Raw genomic sequence first — 24,994 nt, forward strand, 5'->3', positions numbered from 1 at the left:
TGGGTGGGACTATATCCAGAACGTACAGATACAATGCTTGTGAGATAGCCACACCTTGGGGAAGATATGGCATCCTTTTTATACCTTCAGAGACATCAGCTTAGTATCCAATTCTGGCCTCCTAGTTTAGCTTTGTGTATTCCTTGTTGCCCTGCAAAGGAATAGAAGCCTCCCAGTTAGCTTTATCTCTTCCTTGAGCATTCCTTTGTTCTCCCAATTGGCCATTTGGCCCCCTGGTTCTGCAAGGAACTAGCTTATACAGAGCAAAGGTGTAAATTAGGGCTAAATTATCCCTAGGATGATATCTGCACTTCCAACTGAGATACATACCATGCTCTTAGATGGCACAAGAAAAACAGAAAGAAGACTGATATGGGTTCAGATCAAATTGCAGGAACATATGTTTGACAAATACCAGATACATTATAGAGGCCTAACAACAGAATATGTTTGTTACAAGAGATATAAATATAAAGGCATAAGATATGTGATACAAATACAAGGCATATTTGTGTTACAGATATAAAGCTACAATATATAAATACAAAGATAATACAAATACAAAGGTTATACTACCGGTTCTGTGGGCGTGGCTTGGTGGGGGGTGTAATGTGACGGTGGGCGTGGCCAACTTTTTTTTTAAACTTTTCAAAGCATTTTTTCTAATGCTTTGAAAAGCCTCTGAGGATCAGGCAACTCAGCTGAGATTGTCAGAGACTTTTCAAAGCATTTTTACCACCTCTTGAGCCAAGAGGTTGCAGAAAAAAATGCTTTGAAAAGCCTCTGACAATCCCAGCTGAGCCGTGCGATCATCAGAGGCTTTTTTTTTTACTTTTAAAAGCATTTTTTTGTCAAGAGGTTGTAGAAAAAGTTTTTAAAAGTTGAAGGGAAACAATAATAAGGATATAATAAATAATACTAAGATATGATATACTGGTATACTAGATTCTGTAACTATTAGGTTCTTGTAATACACATATGCCTTTGTATTTGTATCACATATATTATGCCTTTATATTTGTATCTCCTGTAACAAACATATTCTGTTATTAGGCCTGTAATGTATCTGGTATTTGTCAAACATATGTCCCTGCCATTTGACCTGAACCATATCAATCTTCTCCGTTTTTTTCTTGTGCCATCTAAGAGCATGGTACGTATCTCCAAGGCATAATTTACACCTCAGTCTTAATTTATGTTGATCTGGATAGACTCCTACTTTCCAGGGCCAGGGGGCCTAAGTGGCCAATTGAGTAAACAAAGAAATGCTCAAGATGACTAATTGGGAAGTTTCTATTCCCCCTTGCAGGGCAACAAGGAATGCACGGGCCTGGATTGGGAGGCCAGAGTTGGGTACTAAGCTGACGACTCTGAGGGTATAAACGGATGCCATACCTTCCCCAAGATGTGGCTATCTCCTCGCATGCATTGTATCTGTATGTTCTGGATATAGTTCCACCCAGTATTTTTATTTTTTTTAATTTGATTTATATGCCGCCCTTCTCCGAAGACTCAGGGCGGCTTACAATGTGCTCAGCAATAGCCTTCATCCTTTTGTATATTTATACAAAGTCAGCTTATTGCCCCCACAAACTGGGTCCTCATTTCACCTACCTTAGAAAGGATGGAAGGCTGAGTCAACCTTGAGCCTTGGCGAGATTCGAACCCTGCAGTAATTGCAGGCACCTGGTCTTAATAAGCTTAATAACAGGGTGCCTTAAACCCCTGTACTACCAAGGCTCTTGTTTTTTCTTATTTTGTTTTTGGCCATAAATAAAATCTGGTTTTTTTGCAAGCCTCGTCTTGAGTCTCTCTCTTTGGCATTCTGGTGACTCAAGTGTATTTTGGGACCTTACAAAGTAAAAAAAAAAAAAAGCCTTTGATGATCGTGGGGCTCAGCTGGGCATGGTGAGGGGGGTTGCTTCCAGTTCTCCAAACCACCCGCCGCCATTGCTACTGGATCAGGCGATCCGGTCTGAACCAGGAGCATTTCACCCCTGCTATATATGTATTACAGGAACTTAATGGTTACAGAATAACAAGTTTTTGCTAATTCCAGTATATCATAGTCTAGTATTATTTATTATACCCTTATTGTTTCCCTTCTATTATTTTTATTATTTGCTTTACATGTACACTGAGTGCTTTTGTACCAGAGATAAATTATCTGGAACTTAACATTGCAGCCTGTAAGGTCTTGCTTCTCCAAATCTTTGCAAGAAAGCAGGATTCTTGAAACTGAAGTTGTTCCAAAAGGAGCTTTTATTGAAAGATTTGTGAAAGCAAGAAGTCTAGGCAGGAACTAAATCTTCCCACTTAAAAAAACAGCAATTTAAAGCAGTGCAAACAAAACCCCTCCCACAGTACAGCAATGTAGGAAACAGAAACTCACAGCACACCAATGCAGGAATCAGAAACTCACAGCACACCAATGCAGGAATCAGAAACAGAAACTTCACATAGCGATCCCTCCAATCCTCCCAGCTCCAGTGGTGAAATCCAAATTTTTTTACTACCGGTTCTGTGGGCATGACTTGGTGGGCGTGGTATGACTTGGTAGGCATGGCAGGATACTGCAAAATCTCCATTCCCACCCCACTCTGGGGGAAATCAGAGATGGTATTTGCCAGTTCTCTGAACTACTCAAAATTTTTGCTACTGGTTCTCCAGAACCTGCTGGATTTCACCTCTGTCCGCCTCCCATCAGAATGCCAACACCCCCCCCCCCAAAAAAATATGGGGCTAGCTAACTTAACTATAACAACCCAAGGAGAGTTAGCAGATTCTAACTAGTTTATTTGCAACAGGAAGAGGGGCCAGCGTTGTTTCCACTGCTGTCCTGGTTCAGGATACCACGTTTTTTTGATAAGGCTATCACTAGCCTTCTGGAATTTTAGGGCCCAAAGGGAAAAACATTTAAGAACAGAAGTGAGCAAAATGAAGGTTTTTCGACAAAATGGGGATTCTGTGACTAAAATTAGCAACAGATCTTCACGGTCCCTTCCAATCCTAAATTTTATTTTTTTTCCTACCCTCACCCCCGCAGGGAACGGCCCTTGTTGCGCTTGTGGGCAATCGCTCCTGCTCCGCTTCTCCGGAGAGCTTCCGCAACACCGGTTAACTTGCCGGCCTTTTACTGTTCACCGTGGCCGTCTTGTCTCTTGCACATAGTGCACTGCTTTCCCCACCAGCACCCCCCCCCCATTCGGTGTCAGCTGTTCTCACACCGCCAGCAAACTTTTGAAATCTAGCCATTTATCGCTCTTCTTCCACGACCATCTTTTGCCTTGCCCCGCATTTTACCGCTGCTGCGGCCCGTGCCCGAGGATATGAAAAGTGAGCGGCGCCCCTCGCTCTCCTGAACGCGCTTGCTCTGTTCCGCGGCTTCTTCAAATTGCAACGAAAGCTTCCGCTGACACGTAGCTACCGGGAAGCCTCTGGGCTCCACCAAAAGCACTGGCCGCTTCCTGGAAGGCTCAGTGTTGCTCCAGGCGCCAGCCCACTTTCTCTTCCAGACGCTCTAAGGCCTGTCGCATAGAAGCGAAAGAAGGCAGGGCCTGCGGCTGGGAGCGTTTCCCCTCGGAAGCAGCGCTTCTCCGGAGCGAGGGTGCGGACCCTCCTGCCGGGATCGCCGTGCAAGCGGAGAGGCCTCCCCAAGAGCTGCTGTCTCCCGGCCACCTGCGAGGTCGCCGCTTCTCTTGCTTCGGGTCTCTCAGCTAACGGTAAGGGCCGGGGAATGAAGGCGGCGGTCTGAGCGTCCCTCGCGGAGCATTTGCTTCCTCCCCTGGCACTGAGAAAAGGCTTAAATCTCCCGCTCCTGGCTTTGTGCTTTGAGAAGGTCCGTTTAACTGTTCCGCTCCTGGCTTTGTTCAGCCGCTGCCGCCCTCGTCGGTGCTTCGCTCCTCCCGATGAGGCTCACCCGGGCAAACCCTCCCGAGAAGAAGGTATTCGGCCTTAGCTTTTCCTCCTTCCCAGCCGCTCCCACCTTCGCGCGTAACGTGTATTCGCAGCGCGCCCTTCCTCCCTTGGAGAATTTACACTGTCGAGATGACATTTGCTTCACGTGAAGAACCTTGCTAACTATTTCCAGACCCGGCATTGTTTTCGAGTTGGTGACAGATATCCTGCTTTAGTACATCTCCTCTGACATTTCTCCGGGTATTTGCTCCCCAGGTAATAATTCCGGGGTCTTTTTGTCCTTTCTTCCAGAGTGGGAAGGGAGGGGGGGAAAGCACATTTGCTCTTGTCCCCTTCTCCGGCATCTCTCCAATTCTGCAGTTCCTCAAAGAAGTCCTGATAGTTCTTCAGCCAGTTTTTTTGGTATTCTGGGGATTATTTCATCAGGCCTGGGAACTGAAAGCATTCAAATTAGTTTGAGGATCCCTTTAGCATGCCCTTACTGACCTGCACCCTCCCCTGTCTGTATTCCCAAATGAACATATTTGTGGCACATTTAAATCATTTAAATCACTAGTAAAAAGGCTTGATTTAAATTTACTCAATTTAAATCATAATTTTTAAAGAGCAACTGTCCTGCAGCAGCTCCTTCACTGACCCACTGTTGACTCACTGACTGTCCCATTCACTTTAATGGGATGGCAGGTGATGTTGCAGTGATACAACAAGATGAGGGACGTGGCAAGCAGCAGGTCAGTGGATGTCCACTGACAGGCACAGCCATGATAGATCTGAATTGACAGGTGGTTTTTAATATTATATTTAGAAGCTGCTTTCACTTTCATTTTTACTGCTCGCCCTTCCTCCTCACACTTAGAGCCTGGTGGTACAGATTCATTTCTCTTCAAACAATCATACAGTTTGTAGTGTACATAAATTTGCAAAACAATGGGATAAAGGAATATTCCTAAACTTTATGTTATGATTTATCTCATGGTTACTGTGAAATTGTGTGAATGCATCAATGCAGTGCATGTTATCTCAGTTTGCAGAGCTTGGATTCATTGAATGAGTTTACGAAAAATGTAAATATTGCTGAATATACAGCCTCATGCTACATAACTCCATTTCCTGTTGAATTAACTAAATTATTAATGTATCCTAAATAGAAGACTATCTTTAGATAGATTTTACTCCAAAAGCATTTTATTAAATACATTTGATAAAAAATTTAAAAAATCCAATTCAAATAAAAAAAATCTGATTTAAATTTCAAAAAACTGATTTTTTTTGTTTTGTTTTTTTAAAAAAATAGATTTTTATCTACCCTGATAAATAGTGAAGGAAGATTATCACTGGAGCAATACAAGAATGTGTATAGGAATATTTTTCAAATTTCCTTAAGTTTTTTAATCAACATAACTTTTGTGCAATCATGAAATACTCTGCATGCAAACCATGGCAAATTAAGTTTAATATGTTTGTTTTATTTGGGAGAATTATGTAATACAAAGGGCCACTATAAATAGCTGCTTTTTTTTTTAAAGAAAGCAAATATAAATGTTTACATAATAAAACAGAAATGATTAACTTAAACCAATCAACAATGACCTTAAACCAAACTATGGATTTGCTCAATAGAGATCATTGGCATTCTTTAGTCTCAAGAGACTATGGTATCGTCCTCTGGAAAGAGGTCCTAAAACAGCAGCTAGTGTGACTAAAAAGGCCAATTCGAGAGTGGCAATCCCTTCTACAGTGAGGGCAGATACATTCTGTCCCCTGCCCAGCACCCAGATTTCGCTGGTTCTGGGACTGCCTCTTTGCCTTAGCCTGCCGAACAAGTTGGACAAGGCCATGCTGCGTCTTTAGTCTCCAAGCTGAATGATCGGAGGCCAAGGTTTCCCAGTTGTTAATGTCCATTCCTAGGGCCTTTAGGTCCCTCTTGCAGATATCCTTATATTGCAGCTGTGGTCTCCCTCTGAGGCACTTTCCCTGCACTAATTCTCCATACAGGAGATCTTTTGGAATCTGACCATCAGCCATTCTCACGACATGCCCCAGCCAGCGTAGACATCGCTGTTTCAATAGTGTATACATGTTAGAAATTCCAGCACGTTCCAAGACTGCGCTATTTGGAACTTTGTCCTGCCAGGTAATGCCAAGAATTCGTCAGAGACAGCACATATGAAAGGTGTTCAGCTTTCTCTCCTGCCATGCGTAGGGAGTCCAAGATTCACTGCAGTACAAGAATGTGCTCGGGACGCAGGCTCTGTAGACCTGGATCTTTGTATGTTCCGTCAGCTTCTTATTAAGCCATACTCTCTTTGTAAGTCTGGAAAATGTGGTGGCCGCTTTATCAATATGTTTATTTAGCTCAGTATCTAAAGAGAGAGTGTCAGAGATAGTTGAGCCGAGGTACACAAAGTCATGAACTTTGTGCAGAGATTGTAATACAGGGAGGTGAATCCACGTCCTGACCGATGACTTGTGTTTTTTCGGGCTGATTGTTAATCCAAAGTCTTGGCAGGCCTTGCTAAAACTGTCAATAGAGGTAACAAAAAAAAAAAATGACTATCGTTTCCAAACTATACTTCAGACTACAGATTTGTCCACAATAATACTCATGAGCTTTCATCATTTCCTGAGTAAACCACATTAAAGATTTACACACACACACACACACACACACACACACACACACACAGAGGACGAAACAGGTAAAAGGTGGGGTATAAATGAATGGATTCCATATTTTTCCAAGGGCATTAATTTTAAGACATTAGATGATGTCTTTGAATATCAATTCAAAGTTTCAAACTTTCAGAAAGGACATAGATACATACCATTTCTGAAATAGACTTAAAGTCATGCCCTGTTCTCTTTTGGAAATGTATTTAAATTTAGAAAATTTAAAATGTTTTCTAAGTATTCCTTATTTTGCAAGATCTGTTTTGTCCAGCCACCAGATGTTTATGTGGCTCCAAACTCAAGGACGTTTTCTAAATTTAAAAAAGAAGTGTATCAAAGATTAGCAGGCTTGGGGGAGTCAGAATTGAATAATAAAAAGAAATCAATAGTTTGGCTTTAGGAAATGTCCCCAGCAATGTGTAAAGACCAACAAAGGATAAATACATTGTATATATTTATGTATTTACATGTTTTCATAGCTCCCACTGATCCTATAGATTTTCCAATCCCTACAAGTCCATTTGGAGGGATCTCAAGCTAGCTGTCTATTTATTGCAAAAACTGTGCATTTAGGAGGATAAAGTAGAAATATACAGAATGAAAACTGCATTGCAATAGGTGCCCAGGTGTTCCCTTAAAAAGCTTGTCTAAATTGGCTGGAAGCAGTTTGGAATTGGACGTTGTTTCCCACCAGTTTTGTTTTGCCAAATTTAAAACAGGATTGGCTGGCTATACTAAGGATATGGTAAGTTGGGTATTATACAGTGGTGGGATTCAATTTTTTTAACAACCAGTTCTGTGGGCATGGCTTAGTTGGGGGTGTGGCTTGGTGGTCATGTGACCAGGTGGGCGTGGCTAGCTGGTCATGTGACCGGGTAGGCGTGGCTATGTGTATACGGACTACTCAGAGGGCTGAAAAAAGTCATTTCTGACTGGTCCTCACACTTTTGACCTGTCCTCGCACTTATGACCATCCTAACATTTATGCCCGTTGCGGCATTCTTAACAACCGTGTCACTCATTTCACAACTGCTTCTCTTCATTATGGTGACAAGATAGGGCAAAAACGTAAAATGTGAGGACCAGTCAAAAATAACTTTTTCAGCCCTCTGAGTAGTCCATGTGCACAAAAGGATACAGCAATAGAGAGGAATGAAGGAAGGGAAGGGAAATTAGAGTAGGAGTGAGGGTAAGAAAGGGAGGAAGAGAGGAGGAGAAGGAGAAAAGAAGAGGAAGTAGGGAGGAGAAGAAGAGGGGGGAAGAGAAAGTAAGAAGGAAAGAAAAGAGAGGGGTGGTAGGTTTGAGGAGAAAGATTGCTGTACAATAAAAAAGGTGAAAGGGAAGAAAGCCAACCCCAAACAAATATAAAGATATTAAGATAAAGAATGAATTGTTAAACTTTAAAGAATAAAAAAGAACAAATATGAATAAATAACAATAGTTACAAACACACATACAAACATACAATGTATTTTCTTTGAACAGAGTATTTGGCTGGTTCACAAATTTAAACAGTGTTTAGTCATTTCAATTAAATTTACAATTTCTATATTTTCTTTTTGCCATATTTATTCCTCATCTATTTTTTTTTAAAAAAAACATTACCCTTCATCCTCATCTCTAATCTTAATCAAATTCAATTTTTCCCTTCTATTCTATATTATACCCCTTCCCATTGTCATCTATTTTTATATCCATCCTCACATTGGTTAATTATGTAATTATGTAATACAGTTGTTTAATACAAATTCAACATTTTAATATAGATCAATTAGTTATATAACTATCTTTTTTGTATATTAATCAATATGAACATGAATATTCCAATTATTTCCATGCAATCCAATTTCTTACAAATCAATTAATTATATTTACCAATAATAATAAACCAAATAATTTCCCCCATATATTCCTCCAAACCACAACTTAACCATTTCTGCTTTTAACACAATATACAATTAATAGTATCTCAATTATTACAATTCCCTAGTTAAATAGAGCTTTTTTTCTTTTGTGTTTTAAAATCTTGAACTCTCCTCTTTTGCCCTAAATTTCCCATTGTTTGCCCCTACCGTTTTTGGTGAGGAGAAAGAAAAAGAAAAAGAAATCTCTCTCCCTGCCTCATTTTGTCAGTTGCAGCAGAGCCTGCTTTACTTTCAGTTTCCTTTTAGCTAGGGAAAAAAAAAATCTGCTCCAGCACTCTTTGCAGCAAGCAAAGAGCTTGCAAAACAAGAGCTTGCAAACGAGCCTGCAAAACAGCTGAGAGCGAATCAGCTGAGAGTCGGAGGCCGATCTAATCATGCTAATTAACCTATGCTGAAGCTGAAAGAGGCTGTTTTTTTCTTGCTGTTTGCTTGCAAGGAGGTAAGTGCTGTGAGGCACAGGTCAAAGGGGGGGCCACCCTCCTTGCCACTTAGCCCCCCTGTCGCCCCCCTTGCCTCTAGCGTCCCTCTGCCGCCCCCCTTGCCACTTACTGCCCCCCTAAGGCATCCCATCGCCCCCCAGGGGGCAGTACCACCCACTTTGGCAACCACTGGCTTAACTACTTAACAACCGGTTCTACCAAAGTAGAATCCCACCACTGGGTCTACCCATTTATATTTGCAGGCACCGATCTACTCATTTGTTTTCTTTTAACACTGATCAGCTGTAGGGTGGTCCTTTGAAGCCCCGCGGCAGCTGCGAGGCCAATAAAATTATAAAAAAACACCAAACCGTTTATTAAATTGCTGGCTCGCCCACCCCTCGCCCAGTGGTGCGGAGGGGCGGGGCAAGGGGCGGGGCGAGCCAGCAATTTAACAAACGGTTCGGCTGAACCCCCTAGAACCGGCAGAATCCCACCACTGGTATTATATGACATCCAAAGTTCCCTTGAGACAACTCTGTGTATTTGGATAACACAGATTCTGATGTTCTTTATTTCTAATATTAGTATTATTACCATTATGAAATTTTGTGTGTGTGTGTCAAAGTTGAATTCATCCTGTGTAGCAGATTACTCATTTTAATTTCTAGCTTTGTTCTCGTTGTCTTTATTTTTGTGTTAACTCATGTACAGTATCCGTTTCACAAACAGAACTGAGAGCAACCTTCTGAAATATGAGACCTAAATGCTTTCTAGCATTTTATAACTGAAGATCCTAGAAAGCGCATCTAGAATGTGCAAGGAAAAAATGTTTTTTTTTCTATAACCAAGTAATGGTCTCTCATCTTACGAAACCGCACATAAAGATTCTTTGCTCTTCTTAAAGAATATCTTCTTAAACTTTTTTAGAGGGCCTGGCTGGAGTTCACAGTCAGATTTAAACATATTTCTAATTAAATATTTTTGAGCCCCATGTGAAGACATTCAAAGCAAAGTATAAGTAGTGTTAGAGGATACTAGCTTGTGAAATGTAGTAGTGCATTTTTAAAAATGTACTGTTTAGAGCCGTGAGGTGATGGGTTAATAGTGTTTTAATCTCTCAAATATTTTTCTAAGGTGACTTCAGTAATGGCAGAGATGACAAGAAGGAAGTGTGCATTTTGTCCAGATAATGAACCGTGTGCGATTATGTACATTGCTGAAGAACGGAATCTTGCAGTTCATCAGAACTGTTTGGTGAGGTTTGCTAGTGACATTCAAACTGTGTCCATAACTGATTGGAAAATGAAAAAAAGTCTGAAGCACTTTTGTGAGGCAATTCATAATTGATACACCTATTTCTTTAATGCCATATGTACTATACTTTTATAGGTATGCACTACAGTTTCAAGAGTAAAAATTTAAATACTTTCCTGGCTTAAAGTAGACTGGAGTACAAGAAGACCATAACAGGACTAATTATTTTGGAAGATCAGAAGTACTACAATGCTGATAATTCTATAAAAATAACATTTTTATAGTGGTAGCAGCAGAGATTGTTTAGGAGCATAAATGACCGTTCCAGGCAATTGCTATAATAAATCATGAGTCCATTCCTCTATTTCTTTGTCCCTTTCCTTATGCCTTTTTTTATGTTCATGTAATCCACATTTTGCAGACTTTGATGGCACTGTAAGTAATTAATATCCTGCCTTTATTATTTCTGTAAATAACTGTGTCTAACATATCTAATATTCCTCCTATTGTCCCCACAACAATAACCCTGTTAGGTGTGTTGAATCGAGAGAGAGAGAATGACTGGCTTGGCTTTCATGGCCAAGATAGGACTAAGAACTCACGAGCTCACAGTTTTGTCCCGTCCTTCGCGCAATGAGTTGGGGCGAAGGACGGTCCTGGGAAAACAGGCTGAAACTGTGAGGTGGGGGCGGATGATCTGGTTAGGCCGTGGCGCGCTCAATCAAAGTCCTCTATACTGGCCTAATCAGGCTCCCTTCGCTTCATAGGCCCACTGTGTGAGGGAGCACCATCAATCAAAGGCCTCTGTACTGGCCTAATCAGGCTCCCTTTCCCCTCCCATGACATCATGAACAAATGTATCTCTAGGACACCTCAACAATACACAAGCAAATAATAGATACAAACCGTTCCAAACTCGATTGCAGAAAATACGACTTCAGCAACAGAGTGGTCAATACCTGGAATGTAATAGCTGACACTGTAGTTTCTTCCCCAAACCCCCAAAACTTTGATCTCACCCCATTCCTAAGAGGGTGTGCATAAGTGCACCAACATGGCTACTGTCCCTGTCCTAATATTCCTTTTTACTTACTCTTTTCATGTATTCAAATTATGTTTATACTTTTACCTGTTATCTTATACTGTATATGCTTGACAAAATAAACTTATGACTTATGACTTAAAGGCCTAGGCTTTCCAGAGTTATACTGGAACACATACACACACACACACACACACACACACACACGGGTTTCTTAGCCCCACAGTGCTTGTCTCCGGAGGGTAAGTCATCTGTGTACCAAGTTTGGTCAAAATTGAGGCATTCCAGAGTTATGCTTGAACAAACATACATACATACATCCCTTTAGATAGATAGATAGATAGATAGATAGATAGATAGATAGATAGATAGATAGATAGATAGATAGATGAGAGGAAGAGAGCCTTTTCCCCTCACTTTTCACCTTGATCAAGGCCCAGAGAGCTGGATTTTCAAGGCATCCCGCTTACCCTGAATCTATAGCATCTAGTGTGCTGGTTTTGTTTCTCTTTTTCCTTTTCCATTGGGAAAAGGGGCTCCCTGAGAAGCTGATTTTGCTCCTTCCCTGATGAAAAAGGTGAACTGTGACTAGAGTCCCAGGGAGAGGAAGGGAACATGCAATGGACAACTTTGTACTCAAATGAATCAAGAGGGGCTCTAAAAGGTTTTTGAAAGTTTTGGCCATCCAGGCTAGAAATTTGAGTGGTATGAAGATGCTATATTGGTTGCTCTTTATATCAAGGTTTTCTAAATATACTGTGAAGAAAAAAGGACCACATGGAAACAAGTTAGACTTCATAATATTGTGTATTTATCCTAAACTTGGATAATGTTTATATTTTATGTTGTGCTTTTTTTAATTAAAAAAGGCGGTCATTTTCCTATGGAAGGACTGGAGAACTGGAATCGCAACCCTCACATTGGCAGAAGTAGAAGTGGGAGAATAGGACCAGAAAAGAAAAATTATGTTCAATCCATACTGCAGTTGGATTCAGAAATGGGGAATTTGGAGAGGATATTTTCATAAAACCTCTTCTGAATTATTTTCAAGCAAAGTGGTAAACTTATTATAATTAGATATCAAAATTTAGGAGTTTGAACAGTTTTTCTTCGGAATACCTCCTCCTTAGATCATCTCTTCTCCAAAGCCCCTTTTCTCTAACCCCCCTGACTCATTGTCAATTGTAAATTTATGAGGTAGCACTGATCCCCAGCCAATTCTAGCTGCTATTTTTAATATTTTATTTTGTCATGTCCTCTTGTTTTAAATCTTACTTTTTTATTTCATTTCTAGTTATTTTCTTCAGGATTTATGGAAGTGGGAGAAGAGAACCCTGAGGATCTTGATAAAAGGTTTGATGTGGCTTCAGTAGAGAAAGAAATAAAGAGAGGAAAGCGGCTGGTAAGTCATTTTTCATGTTTTAAAATTATATATCTGAATTACTTAAAATAATTTATTTTCACATTAAGCATTTGGAATGTCCACTTTGGATGCGTAAAGATTACAATATGAACCAATAGTGTAGTTGTCCCCCTGTCTCATTGATAGAAAGACTTTTGATCCTACTGCTGTTTTCTCCCCCATTTTAAAACATAGGGAGAGTAAAAAGGGTTTTTGTGGGAGGGGAACTGACAGAGAAAAATGAATAAAAATAATACAATTTCATCAGTTAACACCTCCCTGCAGAGGAGCAGTGTTATTTACATGAACTAGAAAACACAAATCTTTAGGGAGCCCCACTTACTGTACATAGGCTGTCATCATGAGTAGTAATTAAACAAAATACCGTATTTTTTGGAGTATAAGATGCAATTTTCCCCCCTAAAAGAGGCTGAAAATTTGAGTGTGTCTTATACTCTGAATGTAGCTTTTTCAAATCTTTTTTTCAGCCCTAAGGAGGCGCTAGCAAGTGAAGCTATCTCCTTGCTTTGCCTGCTCCCTCCGACTCTCAGTTGTGCTTTAGAAGCTTTTTTTCAGCCCTAGTGAAGCGATCTCTGTGCTTTGCCTGCTTTTCTCATTGCTTCTCTCTCCAAAGATCAGTTGTGCTTTAGAAGCTGTTTTTTATCCCCAAGCAGGGGATAAAAAGAATGCTCGCACACTCAAAATTAGCAAATTGATGTGTTGAAGCTGACCAGACTAAGGATGCTAGCCAGATGAATACCTGGTAGGCAGATTTTTTTCCCCCTATTTTTCTCCCCAAAAACTAACCTGTGTCTTATACTCCGGTGCGTCTTATATTCCGAAAAATACAGTAACTCCAGTGGTGGGATTCTACCGGTTCGCACTGGTTCGATAGAACCAGTTGTTAAGTAGTTAAGCAATTCGGATTACTGTCACTTCTCGTTCCGGAGTTTCTCAGAGGTTTTTTTTTTTTTGCTTGACTTTCTTAAAGGGGAAGGGTTGTTTTAAGTTTTTTACACCGCTGTTGGGAGGAAATACTCCCCTGTTGGAGTTTTTCCAGCCAGGGTGTAATGATTAGCACTTTGAAGAACTAATTGAATAACGAAGCAGAAGCTTTTAATGACAAGGAACCAAGATGAGTGACATTCAGCAAGGCTTATTGGCTAGCTAGAAAGATTGACATTCAAACATGAGTTTACATACCCTTTCTGACTTTTGGTCTAAAACTGGTTTTTGGTGAAGTTTAATTCTGTGCTTGTGATGTTTAATCCTGTGTTTAGTGATGAGATAATTTTCCTTATTCAGCTTTATTTGGAAGGAAAAATGTTAATCTCTGTTCCTGAAAAAAAGCAGCTTCGGAAATCTGAGTAGTTCCTGTGTCTATTTGTTCTGGAAATTGGTTTAGCAAGCAACAGCTACTGTGTTTCCTCCTCTGCTTCATTCTGGAGAGCTTAAATGACCTCTCTGCTAAAGGGTTTCACTTTATGAGCAAGAGTTGACTGCTGATAGTTATCATTGCATTTTAACTATTTTAATTCCTCAAGGTGCTCTGCCACCCTGCCTGATTTGTAACTCCAGTTTGCAGGTATTTCTAATTTAATGATTGGTATTTAGGGCAGCTTTTTGCAAGCAAAAAAGCTTTTTGTATTTTTGTACAGGTAATCCTTGAGTTACAACAGTTAAAATGGCACTGAAAAAAGTGACGTATGACCATTTTTCACACTTACGACCATTGCAGCAAACTGTCATTAGGGCAAAGAAGCAATGCCACATGACCACCTGGCCACGCCCAACCGGTCACATGAAGCACCACAGTTGTGAAATGAATGACATTTTATTTCACAATGAAATGTGAAATGTTGTTAGGTTGTTAAGAATGCTGCAATGGGCATAAATGATGACCTGTCAGAAATCACTTTTTTCAGCCCTCTGGGTAGTCCCTATGTGCATAGGACTACTCAGAGGGCTGAAAAAGTTACTTTTGACCTGTCCTTGCACTTTCGACCACTTACAACAGTCCTCACATTTTACATTTTGCTCCCTATCTTGTCACCATGGTGAAGAGAAGCAGTTGTGAAATGAGTGACATGGTTGTTAAGAATGCTGCAACTGGCATCAATGTGAGGATGACCATAAGTGTGAAGACAGGTATAAAGTACGACGACCAGTCAGAAATGACATTTTTCAGCCCTCTGAGCAGTCCCTATGCACATAGCCACCCAGTCTAAAAAAATTGAATCCACTGAGTAACTCCCATGTGGTTTCATATTCTTGCTACAAAGCAGAGATTACACTTTACTCTAAATGGTTTAGTTTAAACAGGATCACAGGACAGAAGCCAGCATGTGATGGGTGATGGAGAAGTAAATGGGTCTAATGACACTTCCTAGTTTTATAAACTGCAGTTTAAAAAGTGATTTCGATTTGTTTCCATACAGCTGTGCTATGTCTGTCGCAAGAAGGGGGCAACCATTGGCTGCGAGGTCAACAACTGCCGCAGAAGTTTCCATTATTTTTGTGCCTTGAAAGGTGGTGCTTCAATGGAAACAGATGAAGATCAAGGCCACTACCGGTATATAATCAATTTAAGATACTTTTCTGAGAATCCTGTATAACTTATTTATGTTTTGAAATTATCTGAATGGTAAAAAAAGAAAGCAAAAAAGTTATTGGTTCCAGCTATTGAATTCAGCAACAAGATGGCAAAATCAAGACATTTTATTATCTAGAATGCTTAGAAATACAGAAAGGACTAGAGGTCTGTATGCTATAGAAAAATAAGCACTCAATAATCAGAGTTGAGGGAGAAAATATTGCTATATCATTCATGTTTTCCCTTAAGTTTGGGATTGCTAGGATTCTGGCTGGAAAAGATAGAGACTACTGCATTATCAAGATGCCTTCTGAAATATTTTGAAATCTATGTTAGTTCTGAATATATATTCTTTAGGCTAGGACAGGGGTCAGCAACCTTAAACACTCAAGGAGCCACTTGGACCCATTTTCCACAGAAAAAAACACACCGGAGCCACAAAACCTGGGTGATCGTGGCCAACTTGATGTCACTCACTCCCATCCAGTCACATGAACCCCCCCCCAGCCACGCCTACCCAGCCACAAAACCATTCTGTCTCCCTATCTCCCCCTCTCTACCCCCCAGTGTCTCTCTCCCTCTGTATCTCTCTCTTCCTCTCTCTCACCCCTCTCTATGTATCACTCTATGTGTCTCTATGTCTCTCTCTCTCTCTCCCCCTCTCTCTGAGTGTGTATGTGTGTGTGTGTCCCCTCCCTTCGGGCGACTGTCCTCCTACCCCCACTCTCGTGATGCCCTGGTGGGCCATGACTAAGCCCGAAGCGTGTGCATGCACGGGGAGACCCTCCCCAAGCGAGTGCCAAAGCAAAGCAAAGGTGCACACGGGGTGCGTGGCCGCTCACTTAGGAGGGTCTTAACAAGACATGGTTTCTCTCCTGTACTAATGCTCCGGCCATCGCCTTGCCATTTCATCCCCCACCCTGGCAGTTCTTCAGCCGAGTACGGAGAGTGTGAACTCCAGCCCAAAGCAGCAGGAAGCAAAGGCTGCCTTACATGCAAATGTGGCACGGAGGCAGGTACAGGGAAGCTTTGCTTCTGCATTCTCCTCCTCCTCCCACTCTCGTGACAGCCTGGCCAGTTATGGCTGAGCTGGGAGCATGCACATGCGTGGGGAGACCCTCCTTAAGTGAGCTGCTGCCCGCCCCAGGGGCACCTTTCCTGAGCTTCGGCGCTTCCTTGAGGAGGGTCTCCCCACATGTGTGCACGCTCCTGGCTCAGCCACAGCCAGGGCGTCACAAGAGTGGGAGGAGGAGATCCGGTGATGGCCAGATCATTGGAGCAGAAGAGAAGCCGCATCCTGTTAAGACCCTCCTAAGCGAGTGGCCGCCCACCCCACACACGCCTTTGCTGTGCTTTGGAGCTTGCTTGAGGAGTGTCTCCTCGCACGTGCGCACGCTCCTAGCTCGGGGGAGGAGAGCACAGGAGCGAAGCTACCTGTATCTGCCTTTGCACCACATTTGCGCATAAGGCAGCCTTCGCTTCCTACCGCTTTGGGCTGGAGTCAAAAAAGAAATAAGAGGGGCGAGGGGCGGGGGGCGGGGGGCGGGGACAACCAGTGATGGGACAGGGAGCCGCATGCAGCTCTAGAGCTGCAGGTTGCCAAACCCTGGGCTAGGATGAAGCTGACTTTTTGTAACTGCCAAAATGAGCATTTACTCACTTTACTCACTACAGAAAAATGAATTCAGAGTGTGAGAACTTCTAAGGTAGCCCGGTATCAGAAGCTGGGAATGGTTATTAAATTCCAGTACAGTTAATGCAGGTGGGCTTCCACAATAGATGTCTACTCCCAAGGACTCAAGACAGGCCCATAGTGACTCATAGAAAAAAGGAAATACTTGATAAGTAAGGTTGCATTTATCTAATGGAAATAATTGAGAGGTAACTAAATTTTATTTCTACTCAAAGACCAATTCAAAAGATTGAACAGACTTATGGAAACATAATGAACAGATACGCGTGGTGAAAGATAAAGAAATACAAAACTGCTCAAACAATGTACTACATTGAATGATCCGGTCTTCAATGCATAGCTATTTCCAAAGCAGCATATTCAGCAATATCAGTAGAACAGAATTTAACCATCCATGTACAGATTTAACCATCCATGTACAGATTTCCAGGGAATAAATCAGCTGGTAGAAAAGTACATTCTCCTCATCTAACCTACAAGGATGGTTAGATTTCAAAAGCATTATTAAATCAGCCCAGTGAAATGGGGAGTACTGTGAAATGTGCATGGCTCTGGTTCTTTTGAACTGGAGATTTATTATATCTTGCCTCAATAAGTATTGGTGGGAAGGCATCAAACGTGCCTAAAGAGAGGTTTCCTGCCATGACACCAGGGGTGGGATTCAGACGGTTCAGACCGGTTCAGGCGAACTGGTTTTTACGATTTCGTACAGTTCAGGTAACCGGCAAATTGTACAACCAGCTGGCCCCGCCCCTTCCTGCCCAGCCCTGCCCAGTCACTCCTCATCTCATCTGCTTGCCCACCATTGCTAACCTTCTTTTGCACGCCACTGCTGCCTGCCTGCTTTCGCCCGCCATTGCTGCCTGCTGGCCTTCGCCCACCATTGCTGCCTGCCTGCCATTGCTGCCTGCTTTCGCCCGCCATTGCTGCCTGCTGGCCTTCGTCCGCCATTGCTGCGTGCCTGCCTTTGCCTGCCATTGCTATCTGCTTTCGCCCGCCATTGCTGCCTGCTGGCCTTTGCCTGCCATTGCTAACCTGCCTTCTGCCGTGGCCCTGATCTCCCTGGGTGAGTTAGAGCCTGCAGGCTCTGGTCAAGTTGACTCCTGGGCCAGCCTAGGATCGCAAACCCCAGTCGAGTCAATTCCTGGGCCGGGCCTACCTTCTGCTGCCACCGCAGTGGCAGAAACCCCTGGTCAAGTGCCGACTTCTGGCCAGGCCTAGGCCGCCGCCCTGCCCCCCCAGCCTTGCCTGCCTGCCTTCCCTACTCACTTCCCTGTGCCCTTCCTGGTGGTCACCGTGGAAGAGAATATTTAAAAAATTGCCTCCAGGTTACCTGCTGCCTTGCTTCGCGCAGCCCAACGCCGTCAGTGTGATCAGCCTGCGAGCCTCCCCGAATCTTCCTGCCTCCCACATGACCTGCTACCTTGGATAAGTTGCTCTTTGGTTTTTTTTTAAATAAGCAATTTTTTAAAATAAATTTTAAATTAATTAAATTAATTTAAAAAATCAATATTTACATGGTGTACAGTTGGGTGCAATTAATTTTGTGTAATGATAATGGCAATTTTTCATAACATTAATAATGATCACATATTTATAATAATTGTTTATCCATTTTAGTGAACTTTCCTTAAATAATTGGTCTTTTCTTATATACTTCTAGATTTCTAACTTCTGTTTCTGTTAGCCATTGATAAAACAAATCCTATGTTAAGAAATATTCAGTTTCTTCCTTCTCCTTAATTTTAAGTGTTCTAATCTATCCATTTCTGCACATTCTAATATTTTTTAATTACATTTTCATCTATAGGGATCTCTTCGTTTTTCCACTTTGTGCAAACATAATTCTAGCTGCTGTTAACACATGTAAAATTAAATATGTATTTTATTATATTTATCTGTAGAAAAATATTTCTGGTTTTAAATCTATATTTTGCATTACCATTTTTTCTAACCATGACACTACTAACTCTTGAATAGCTACTTGACTTGAGTACAAGCTGAACCTAATTCATATATTTCTGTTTTTTAAACTGAGGAATAAATTTCAGAAAAAGAATTCAATATTGCTCTGTGAATGTGCCTATGAATTTCATTCTTAATCTAACTTCTTAGATGATTTTGTACTATATCTTTTTTTTGTACTAGATATGCATAAGGCTGTACATATTTAAGGTGAAACGTCTAAAAAGCTTAGGCGACTAAGCATGGCTTCCCCTGGCTTCTCTCTCTCTCTGCTGTCGAGAGAGCATTCCATTAGGGACTGTTGGTCCAGATAAGACCTGGGCTAATGTAAAGTGGTCTTGGCTAGGAAAGATTTTTGTGCCAATACTGGCACAAAATAACAAACTCCCATGGTTTGTTAATTGTATTTCCATTTTAAGTGTCAATTAATTAATTATAATTATGAAAATACCAGCCATTCTTTTATATATACAGTGTAACATCTTTTGCATGTCATTTTTATAGGCTGTCATTTTCAAATCCACTTTCAGCTCAGTCTCAGTCTTGTCTGGTGAAACTTGTTCCTCTTCCATAACATCTTTTAAATACTAACTAAGCTCCTCATCTGCTTTCTTTGCTTGCCAGCCTTCACCGCTCATCCAGTCACATGACCCCTCCCAACCACGCCAACCCGGTCACATGACCACCTAGCCACGCCTACCCAGTTACATGACCACCTAGCCACACCCACCTAGCCACGTCCCCAATCCACGCCCACAGAACCGGTTGTTAAAAAATTTGAATACCACCACTGCATGACACACATATATTAATAAAGCTAGGATAAAAAGTATTCTGGTCAGACCTTCATTATAACAATGGAGATGAGCATTAAATATACATTGATATACGGTAACTTCAGCAAAGTATCCTCTGTTTCAAATGGGATATTTAAGATCTAATTCTGTATCTTTTCTTAGGATGATGAATTTTTCTACCTGGCTCAGAAGGACTAGCAATCCTCCACTGAAATTTCCATAGAAATAAATTTCAATTTCATTCACAAATGGAGTTTGAGAGGCACTGGGGAACCAGAATTCCTCTTATAAATGTACAAGATATCATTTCTAAGGGTCATAAATCTTTGTATTTAGAAATAACATAAATAGTCCTATGTTTGTAGTATTAACAGCTTTAATTTGTAAAAATGATAGAGATATGATTCCAAGTTTTTAAAGGGCTTAACTTGCTCTTTATATCTTCACTGTTTATCTTCCAGCAGTAATTACAATACAAAAAAGCCACTGCTTTTGTTTTGGCATAACTGACAATCAGTTTTTCCTGTCTGCAATGTCTTGAAAGTTCCTCCTTGAGCCTAGTAGCATTGTAGAAAGGATATACTGTAGGCATCCTCAACTGATAGAATAGGAATGTGTTATTCTTCTGGTGTTAACACTGATTGTCATCTGCTTATTCATTCATTCATTTATTTACAAAAAAAATGCTGATTACTCATTCGTCTTTGCTAAATGTTTATAAAAATGAAAATATTTGCTTCTATAAGTTTATTTCTTTTTCTGTTCCTCTATTAGCCTGTTCTGCCCAAGCCACAGTCAAGCAAAGAAATCCCATCTTTATGGTATGTATTTAGAGAATTTGTTGAAATCTGCTTCTGCTTTAGCAAGGGTTCTGAAGTACATTTTAGAAAAATATAGCCATTGTTGCAACACTCTGCTGGGATTTCTTTCTGGTTTTTTTCTTGAAGTATTATAAGAAATTGTGTGATCAAATATCTCGTTACTTAACTTTCTAGATGAAAACAATGAGATGGCAATGCCCCTGGTCCTAACAGAATCTTCTTCCACTACTACCGAAATGGTAATGAATTTTCCTTTTCAGTATCTCAGTGAGACATTTCTAAAAGTTTTAGGAGGCCACACTTCTTCACCACCTTCTGTTGTGACTCAGGCACACATGCCTCACCTGGTAGGGGCAGAATTTCAGATTCTTAGAGCATCTCAGATACATTTTATTTTTATTTTGACCTGTGTCATTTTCTGACTGAGCACTGCCACTGCTGTTACATCACTAGAGACTGATATCCTTGTTGAACTAGAACTATTAAGCATACTACTAGACACACACCCATTAAATGCTGTTTGATGATTTCTTTTTTGTTTCTGAATTTTTGAGAGGGGAATGTCTTTTCCAATTAATCTGAGAAACAAGTGAATGATGCATTTCAGCTCCTATTTCCGTGGTGGTGAACCTATGGCACGCGTGCCAGAGGTGGCACATACAGCCCCCCTCTGTGGGCACATGTGCCTTTGCTGCAGCCCAGCTCCATCGCATTTCTCACCGTGGTTTGCATGAGAAAAAAAGTTTGTAGGACTAAAAAAAATTCACTCAATCAATTCCAACTTCACATGAAAGAAAAAGATCTCATGAAGTTGGAATTGATTGAGTGAACTTTTTCACTTGTGTGCTTCATAATGGGGGAGATGGGATCCCCTTGTCCTGAAGCCCATTACGACACAGAGCCACAATAAGACCCTGCATCATCTCAGCTCGTTCTGGCTTCCTGGATGTCAGTTGCTTTTCCTGCAGAGCTGCCTGTGTTGGGATGCCCTGCCTCCCTGCCAGCCAGCTGAGCTTCGGCGCACTGCTCCTAAGCTCATCAGCCTACGGACTTGAGATTCCCATCACTAATCACCAGTTACCCCTCATGGGGGAGGGAGAGAGAGGGAAAGGGAGGAAAGAATGAGAGCGAGAGAGAGAGAGAGAGAGAGGAAGGGAGGAGGGAAGAGAAAAAGGGGGAAAAGAAGGAGGGAAAGAGAAACAGAGGGAGGGAAAGAGAAACAGAGACAGAGAGAGGGTGGGAAAGAGAGAGGGTGTAAAGATCGCCTCTCCTTCCAACTTAAGAAAGTACTAACTCTTGAAACGTAGTTGTTCAAAAGGATTCTTTTATTAAGCAGAAGTGAAAACCATCCAGCTAAAGCACAATCTGAATGCCCTTAGGCAAAGCAGTAGGATTAAAGTAGTAGAGACCCCTCCCTTTAAGTCAGAATGCAGATTTCAGCCAATACACAAGTGTGAAGATGTTTTCTTTACTATTTCCTTTGAGAACCCGAACAAACATGCATTCCCACCACTACCCTTTAAAGCAGCGGTTCTCAACCTGGGGGTCGCGACCCCTTTGGGGGTCGAACGGCCATTTCACAGGGGTCGCCAAAGCCCTCTCTCGCCCCCCCCATGCCTTCACTCACTCTCACTCTCTGCTCTGTTGGATCGCCGGCCGTTCGCTTACCCCGCCCACTCCCAATCTATTGCTGCCTCCTGAGTCCCAGCTGATGGCTAGAGGAAAAAAAACTATTTAAATTCTTGCCGCGGGGCTTTGTTAAATTGCTGGCTTGCCCCGCCCCTCCGCACCACTATTTATTGCCAATAAATAGTGGTGGGCGAGGGGCGGGTGAGCCAGCAATTTAACAAATGGTTCGGTGTTTTTTTGTAATTTTATTGGCCCGTGGAGCTTCAGCATAGGCTAATTAGCCCTTGATTAGATCAGCTCCCGACTCTCAGCTGATTTGCTCTCCGCTGTTTTGCTCAGGGCTCTGCTGCTTGCTGGAGCAGATTTTTTTCCCCCTAGCTATGCTGAAAAACGAAACTGAAAGTAAAGCAGGCTGTTGGCTTTGCTGTTGCTGCAAGTTGGAAAATTAGCCAGGCAGATTTCTTTTTCCTCACCAAAAAAGGTAGGTGCAAACAATGGGAAATTTAGGGAAAAAGAGGAGAGTTCAAGATTGTAAAACACAAAGAAAAAAAGCTGTATTTAACTAGGGAATTGTAATAATTGAGATACTATTAATTGTATATTGTGTTGAAAGCAGAAATGGTTAAGTTGTGGTTTGGAGGAATATATGGGGGAAATTATTTGGTTTTTTATTATTGGTAAATATAATTAATTGATTTGTAAGAAATTGGATTGCATGGAAATAATTGGAATATTCATGTTCATATTGATTAATATACAAAAAAGGTAGTTATATAACTAATTGATTTATATTAAAATGTTGAATTTATATTAAACAACTGTAATATTACATAATTAACCAATGTGAGGATGGATATAAAAATAGATGACAATGGGAAGGGGTATAATGTAGAATAGAAGGGAAAAATTGAATTTGATTAAGATTAGAGATGAGGGTGAAGGGTAATATTGGTTTTTTACAAAAATAGATGAGGAATAAATATGGCAAAAAGGAAATATAGAAGTTGTAAATTTAATTGAAATGACTAAACACTCTTTAAATTTGTGAACTGGCCAAATACTCTGTTCAAAGAAAATACATTGTATGTTTGTATGTGTGTTTCTAATTATTGTTATTTATTCATATTTGTTCTCTTATATTCTTTAAAGTTTAACAATTCATTCTTTATCTTAATATCTTTATATTTGTTTGGGGTTGGCTTTCTTCCCTTTCACCTTTTTTATTGTACAGCAATCTTTCTCCTCAAACCTACCACCCCTCTCTTTTCTTTCCTTCTTACTTTCTCTTCCCCCCTCTTCTTCTCCTCCCTACTTCCTCTTCCTTTCTCATTCTCCTCCTCTCTTACTCCCTCTCTTACCCTCACTCCTACTCTAATTTACCTTCCCTTCCTTCATCCCTCTCTATTGCTGTATCCTTTTGTGCATATGGACTACTCAGAGGGCTGAAAAAGTTATTTCTGACTGGTCCTCGCACTTTTGACCAGTCCTCAAACTTACGACTGTCCTCACATTTTACGTTTTTGCCCTATCTTGTCACCATGGTGAAGAGAAGCAGTTGTGAAATGAGTGACACGGTTGTTAAGAATGCTACAATGGGCATAAATGATGACCAGTCATAAGTGCGAAGACCAGTCAAAAGTGCGAGGACCTGTCAGAAATGACTTTTTTCAGCCCTCTGAGTAGTCCCTATACACATAGCCATGACCACCCGGTCACATCACCAGCTAGCCACACCCACCCTGTCACATGACCTCCAAACCATGCCCACAAAATAAGCCACGCCCACAGAACCAGTAGTAAAAAAAATTTAGAACCCAGCCCTGGTTAGGGATCACCGCAACATGGGGAACTCTATTAAAGGGTCGCGGCATTAGGAAGGTTGAGAACCACTGCTTTAAAGTGAGACAACCCACATGGCTGGGGGATAAAAATTCCTGCAGGTAAAGGGAATCTCAGGCTTCCTTGGTGCCAGGATATAGGTTGTAAAGTAACTGATGACACAGGCCATGCTAGTAAATCGAATCCAAGTCCCCCCTTCCTCCATTGGAATGGCAATATCACTTTTAGGGATCTGACAGAGGGAGGGAAAGGGGGGAAAAGAGAGAGAGGGGGAAAAGCGAAAGAGGGAAAGAGAAAGGGAAAGAAACAGGCAGAGATGGAGGGAGAGAGAAAGAGGGGAGAAGAGAGACAAAGGGAGGGAGGGAAAGAGAAAGAGGGAGAGAAAGAGGAGGAGGGAAAGAGAGGGCGGGAAAGAGAAATGATATTACAAAAGTTTTTCTTTTTTATTGTTGCTAAACGTAATAGTTCAAAAGCAGAAAAAAATGAAGGGGCATAAAAGTGCATTTATCACATTTTTCTTAGAACAGTTAGTTGAACTCTGCCTTATTTATCATTATTTTAGGTAGCAAAACCTCAGTATTCAGGTTAAATTGCCATGTTGGCACATTTGCGATAAATAAGTGGGTTTAGGGTTGTAGTTTAGGGACTCGGTCTCTAAAAGGTTTGCCATCACTGTCCTATTATCCATCAAGAAGGAAACAGCAGTCAGGAATGGGTTAAATCCATCTGTTAACTGCTTCAACTGAGTCTGAAAACTGTTAAGCCACGCCTCTTCCTGTTGCTTGCCAGCTTTTTAGACTCAGTTTATCTGGACAGAAGTGTTTTCTCTGAGCTGTCCATTCACTGACTGTTTTTTTCTTGGAAAAAAAGTTTTTATTTGTATTTTCTACTTGCTGAGGTTTGACTTCTTATCAGGTAAACCTTTAGTTTCTTTCCAGCATGAAAGGTGATTCAGCCTGAGCCCGCTGAGGGCTGTGGGGGCGGCGAGAGGTCGCTCAGCTGAGGGCCTCTGGGCAGCCCTCAC

At 41.4% G+C, this 24,994-nt stretch overlaps 1 protein-coding gene across 1 annotated transcript in view; it reads left to right on the forward strand.

Moving 5' to 3' along the window:
- The first annotated feature begins 3,200 nt into the window (after nucleotides 1–3,200).
- PHF11 (PHD finger protein 11) overlaps nucleotides 3,201–24,994 on the forward strand; it is a 37,778-nt gene continuing 15,984 nt past the window's right edge. The window contains exons 1-6 of the mRNA XM_087886402.1: nucleotides 3,201–3,722; nucleotides 10,070–10,189; nucleotides 12,526–12,633; nucleotides 15,072–15,205; nucleotides 20,456–20,502; nucleotides 20,677–20,741. Coding sequence (XP_087742528.1) covers nucleotides 10,082–10,189; nucleotides 12,526–12,633; nucleotides 15,072–15,205; nucleotides 20,456–20,502; nucleotides 20,677–20,741 — 462 coding nt within the window. The 5' untranslated portion in view covers nucleotides 3,201–3,722; nucleotides 10,070–10,081. The remainder of the gene's footprint in view (nucleotides 3,723–10,069; nucleotides 10,190–12,525; nucleotides 12,634–15,071; nucleotides 15,206–20,455; nucleotides 20,503–20,676; nucleotides 20,742–24,994) is intronic.

This window comes from Pantherophis guttatus, chromosome 1 (genome assembly GCF_059756535.1).
Source record: "Pantherophis guttatus breed Tessera chromosome 1, ASM5975653v1, whole genome shotgun sequence".
Classification (NCBI taxonomy): Eukaryota; Metazoa; Chordata; class Lepidosauria; order Squamata; family Colubridae; genus Pantherophis; species Pantherophis guttatus.